Source organism: Rhea americana, unplaced genomic scaffold (assembly GCF_003343005.1).
Source record: "Rhea americana isolate MKP2758 unplaced genomic scaffold, rheAme1 scaffold_40, whole genome shotgun sequence".
Classification (NCBI taxonomy): domain Eukaryota; kingdom Metazoa; phylum Chordata; class Aves; order Rheiformes; family Rheidae; genus Rhea; species Rhea americana.
This window is the reverse complement of record NW_028186535.1, coordinates 5,803,558-5,809,557: the sequence shown is the minus strand read 5'-3', so window position 1 is coordinate 5,809,557 and position 6,000 is coordinate 5,803,558. Positions and strand designations below refer to the sequence as shown.

At 37.8% G+C, this 6,000-nt stretch overlaps 1 protein-coding gene across 1 annotated transcript in view; it reads left to right on the top strand.

Annotated features, from left to right (window-relative positions):
* TAF4B (TATA-box binding protein associated factor 4b) overlaps positions 1-6,000 on the top strand; it is a 71,772-nt gene that overhangs the window by 12,606 nt on the left and 53,166 nt on the right. Inside the window, exons 2-4 of the mRNA XM_085314301.1 lie at positions 900-921; positions 1,664-1,812; positions 2,551-2,655. Coding sequence (XP_085170427.1) covers positions 900-921; positions 1,664-1,812; positions 2,551-2,655 — 276 coding nt within the window. The remainder of the gene's footprint in view (positions 1-899; positions 922-1,663; positions 1,813-2,550; positions 2,656-6,000) is intronic.

The window sequence follows — 6,000 nt, the reverse complement described above, 5'->3', positions numbered from 1 at the left end:
ACTTTTCCACCATATATGCAACTGTCTTGTGAACCTGCCCTTTTCCAGTAAAGGTTGCCTGAGAATGGAGGGAATCTTTCAAATTACAGTTACTTTTACAGTCTTTGTATGTGCTGTGTAGTTCCCTCCTGAAGTGCAGTATGAYGACTTTAACAGGATAATTTTATTTCAAGTTTTGTACTGTCTTGCAGTATCGCTCATGCTTTAGATGTGGAAGATGAAAAGCAGTTTCGAAGCATGTGGCTATAGCATTGTCTTAAAGAACTTGCAGTTGTTCTTACTTTATTCATGAAGCTCCCTGGAAGCAGTGTTTTTGGTAGCTGTATGACATGCTGTTAAAAAACTTTCAGACTAACTAGATAATAAAAAGAATAGTCCATAGATACAGATTTGTTTTACACTAGGTAATAAACATGCGTAGAAGACCTAGGATCTGGCACTGCATAACTTCTGAGTTAGATTGCAAATTCTGTGCACACCACATCTTGCTTTCCCTTGTTCCTTCTTCCTTTCTGTGGTAAGAAGAGGTGAAAGGCTTTTACTACCTTGGCTGTGTGAATGCGTACAGTGAGGCACAGTGGTTGCGGTGGACTTGACAGCAGTTACTTTTCAAGAGAAAGGAGGTGAGACCAGCAAAGGTGCTCTGTAGCTCCCTGAGAGTCTCTGAAGCAATTCAGATTAGGAATCTAGCTGATGTTAYGTATCTGTGATCCTGATTAAATATTTGGGTCTTCTGGAGTTTAGCCCTTGGGGGACGAAGAGGAAACATTTGTAGCTGAATGGTTTTTAAGTGCAGAGAGGATGGAAATGTCTGACTGATTCTTCTTAAAGTGCTTTAATTTGAAAGCTTAGTAAAAATACTGCGTTGTTTGTTAACTGTTAATTGTTGATCATTATAGCTGACAGGAYAGGAGAAAGGCAGTAGGAGTGAACCATGGTGGGCTAGCGTTGCTATAGGTTTAAAAGGGGGAGGGGGRAGGCARGGAAAGCTTTTCTCTTCATTGGAAYCTCCCTATTTGTCTATAAGCAGCTTTGTTCAAAAACATTAAGATTCATGGATTTAATCAGACCCTGAACAGTCAGATGGCTTCAAAACTCTAAGTAGTGTTGGCTTTCACCAGAGACCAGTGAATGTGGGATGGTCTTGATTTAGGCAGATGAACTGATACTAATCAGACTTCAGTTTATATTGCAAATTTCCTCTAAATTGTATCTTCACCTGTAAGAGTATATCTAAATGTTCAGAAAAATAGAAATGTACAGTGGCAGCCAAGTCTGAAACTGGTTCTTTCTGAACAACTACTTAGAGATTGGCTACTATTAAAATAATCTCAGTGTGAGGGGATTGTTTCTTTTCTTTTAATGTCTCAAATGCCTTAACTATGAATTTCTTTGTAATTCACACATAGTATTGCTGTCTATTCAACTTTATTTCTTGATTTTTTTTTTTAGGAATTTTCTGCTATAAATTAGAAATTTTCTTTCATAAAATGCAGAGTAAAACTGATGTAGACTTAGCTTTTATGGTTGTTGACAATTATTCCTTGGGGTAAGAAACTTTAATATTACAGTAGCTTATCGGTGTGGTCTAGTTGTGACTTTATACTTTTGTGGAAAAAATAGTAACATTAAATTTCTAAGTCTGGACTTTTTTCTCCAACAGGAACTGTTCTTATCAGAAGCGGTAATGGCCAGCTAATGCTAGTATCTCAACAAGCAATAGCACGAGCACAGAGTCAGCCACAAAGTAACACGAATGTAAGACCATCTGTACCTACCAGCACACCTGCAGTCAGAATATGTGCTGTACAGGTAACTACTCTTAACAGCTTTAATTTAAAGTAGGTGTATGTTCTGTTCTTTCATGTAGTTATAACAGTGTTTGTCAAAAAAAAAAAAAAAAAAAAAGCTGAGTTCACTAAGTACCTGAAAGCTTTCTTAAATGCTGCCATGCTGAACAGTCTGTTTTTCACATAAATGCCACTTTGCTTTCTCAGTATGAAAAACCTGCTAGCAGTTATACACCGTATAGCTCTAATCCAGGAGTCCTCCTCTTAGGATGATGATGCGAATTGTTCTAAAAACTACCTAAATTGTCATTGCTCGAAACTGCAACCTTGCAGTCTTCTAATGAGAAGCTTTTCAGATGCTAACTAAGCATCTGAGAATGGGCTCCTATGTCCTTAGGATGTTTCTCCTTCTCTGTGCTCTGCTGGTTCTTGTTTCCCTCTGATAATGTAGCCATCACGAAAAATAAGAAAGGGCACAAAAAAACTAATCATTTATGTAGTTTTTCACAGCATGCTCATTTAACCTTTTCGTTTTGATTAGGGATTGTGTCTAAATGTCTTAATCCCTTTTCCCTTGTAGAAGGTAGAAAAATAGCTTTGAAAACTGTTTAAACTATGTGGGTTAAATGGTATGTATATTACTGTAAGAGAGTATGTCTTGATTTATGCTGGACAAGAGTAGGTATTAACTTCAGTGTCTGTTTTATCATTGACTTGTTGGACAACTGTTCTCCATACAATATTACTTCTTTCTTTGAAGAACTCTGGCACCCAATTACTAAAGAAAGTAACAGCTACTCCTGTGAAAATATCGCAAACAACAAATTCTGTGGCTTCTACTGTTCAGCCACTTGCTGTAATACAGGTAGGTGACAAACTTTAAATCTCTCTAGAATAACATCCAGTGATGGAGAGAACTGAAGATTATATGGATGCATTCTTGTTATTTATAACTAATCTGACTTTCACTAAGCTAATAAATTTTGTCCTTGCAATGTATTTCTTTATTCAATGTCCCTTTCTTTTTGTAAATGTGTTATTTAATTGTACTTTTGCCAGTGTGTGAGATCTACACTCAGTGAAGTAGTGATGAGTACAGTGCTTGTACAATGGTAATGAGCAATGTGTAATGTCTGGGTGAAATAAGTAGTTCTGAGAATGATTTGCTATGCATTTGTGCCCTGTGATTGAGCTKCTTCAGGCTGTAGATGAATCTCTTCTGGTGGCTGGAGACTTCATAATGGTACTGTCTTGTGTAGGTTCMCTGCTGCCTTTTGAAAAAAGTATAACCAAAGTGTTGCCAGGTGGAAGGGGCTCTTTCTTCACCCTTCTCCTCTGCCAAGGTGTGTCTCACCTTTCCTTTTCTTGTTTTTCTCATTAAAACCTGAAGGAAGGTGATGTCTGAAGACTTCTTCTGCAACTGAATTGGACAGACAGGTTCCAAAGATATGGGTGAGAATAGACAGTGGCTGGAAATTCACAGGCTTGCAACCTGTAGTGTTCGAGACTTTTCCTAGATACAATTCTTCTGTTCTTGGACCARAGTTCTAGATAAACATGTATGATTAAGGAAAACTACTTCTTTCTCCAGCTAAAATATTCTGTCCTCTCCATGACCTGGAGGAGAAATCTAGCTTGTACGTCCTTCTTTCATTTGTGAAAGAGCTTGAATGGGACTTGCCTGTAGCTGTTGATCAAGCCCTCAATAAAGGAGTAGGATCAGTCATTCAGAACATGGTGGATGTATGTTCTTGACCTTGWGGGTCTTCGAAGGATATGTTCACTGACAGCCACAACTAACAGTCTGATTTATAAATTTGTTCTCCTGCTGCTCTTCTGCTTTAGCAACTGAAAGCAACTTACAGCTTTGCCTGTGATGTTCTCTCTCTTCCTCCTTGCTGCGGACAGATATTGTTAAAGGGGAGAACCTGGAGACCTATTTTTTTAATACATTTCTGTTTTACCTAGAATGGAAAGAACATACTTATTTGTGTCTAATAAGAACAGTAACCTGTATTCATTATCCATTTTTATTGTGAAGTACTTGAAAACCACGTGTTCATGGTCTCTAGGTAGAGAATTTTAAGATATAAAGAATATTATCATCTACTCTACTACCCTTGCACTAGGGAGAAATGATGAAGGTAAAGATTAGACTGTGAGGACCCAGGCAGTTTTATCCATCAGACAGAGCAAATGTAATAAAGATTGAAGTTTGTTATGCTAATAACTTCACCTTTTTCTTTGAACTTACATCTGCCTGTGCTCTTTTTTTCTTAGTTTTTCTCTGCTGTCATAGTTTGGTTTGAGGTAATCAGTTCAACCTGTGTTCCCTTGAGGTATTGAGAGAGATGGACATAGAATATTCCTTTTCTGTAACCTTTTTTAAGCTATAGAAACATGAGCACTTCTAATAAGCATAGTTTGTTTTAAACAAGAAATATGATTCTAAGAAAAATTAATACCACTTTTGTGATTGGTTTCCTTAGAACCTACCTAATCTGTTGAAGATTGCAATACTTGCACAAGTGTCTTGTACAATAAGGTGTAAATAGGTGCAATATGGATACATCTTGCTATCTTAAGGCTGCTTCGCTCCTTGTTCTGGAGGATGTAGTTTGTGGAACAGCTGTGRGGAGCATGCTAACAAGTTAGTCTGACAGGTTGCAGGAAAGCTTTGGGAAAAGAAAGGAAGAGCCCATGGATCTGATTTCTATGGCAGCTGTTATATGTGTGATGCCTAAAAGAACTTGCTGGTATTACAATATTTTGAGGTCAGAGAAAAGGATTGTTGGTGTGGTGATGTGATGTCATCACAGAASGTGAGAGAATGAATAGGAACTAATGCTTAGCTTGGTTGCATTTCTCTTATCCTATGCTAAGTGTAACTTGGAACATTATTCTATGCAATACTCTCTAGTTAYTGACTTAAGGACTCTTCATCTAAAATATTTCCATTTGTTGTCATTCTTGCATGTTTGAGCTCCAAGGTTAAAMATAAGTAAATAAATAAAAATGTGCAGGTATTTTGTCTCTTCTTCTTCCCAGATGGGATAACAAAGTTGCAAAGTATTTAATTAGCATCATGCTGGGGCACTTTCATTTAGATGCAAAGCTCTTCTCTTGAAATTACTTCTAAATATGCAGGATTAATGCCATTTTTGTTGTGACTGTTTCTCTGTTGCTTGAAGTGAGAATGAGAATTTTCAGTAGTGAAAAAGGTTGAGGGCAGGTGATAGAAGGCTGATTCCCATATATCTGTCTTCCTGGGAAAAGGATCCAGCAGACTTCCTGTTGTTCCCTCCCTCAGCTGATAAAATTCTGTTCTGACCTTGATGTGTAAACATAGCGGGAATCGCAAGAGATCAGCTCCAACAAACCTCATGTTTTCAGTTTTTAAAGCCCAAAGCATTGCAACTTGACAGTTTTGTGCTCTGTCTCCTGCAGTCTCCCTCCCTACCATCTGTTGGTGGGATTCTTGTGCCCAGTTTGCTTTGCTGTGGTCTTAGAGCAGTTGAGCTTCATCCTTGGAAGAAGCAGTGGTGGTGGCAAAGATCCTGCAGAGAGCTATTAAAGTGTTACCAACAGTGGGAGCCTAAGCTGGAGTGCTTTCTGGTAGCTGCCTGCCTCTTTCACATCAAGCTGGCAGCAGCTTGTGAGCTGTGGGATGGACCTACCTTGGGGTGGAGGGGAGAGAAGTGACAAAAGTGCTTGAGTTTTGTGCTAATTTTAAATGTTTGCTCACTAATTTTCCCTGTCTGGAAAAATTCAGAAACACTTTGATATTCTACAGACTGTCCAACTGTGTTTTTGTTTTATTTGTGATAGGATGAGTTGGGCTCTCGTGTGTTATTTTTGAGTAATGAAATTATCATGAATTAATTTGTGATTGTTGGACTAAACTGCAATATTTGAATATAGTAGGAGTCAGTGAAATAGTGCTGCACAGATCTGAATCTAGAATTTGACTTGCAAAACTAGTTTTTTTTTTTTTGAAGTGGTAGTGGAAAGGCAGGAACAAAATAACATCTAACTTCAGTTTGTGTTAACCATTTTGCTTATTTTGATATCCTACAGCTTCAATCTTTAGCTTTTTTCTATCAAATAGAGTTTGAAAGTTGTGAGGTATTTTAGTGGCAAAATATTACTCGTATTTGGTATTCTGGTTTTGTATCAAAAGAACTGGGGGATTTTTTTCTTCAAAGTCTGA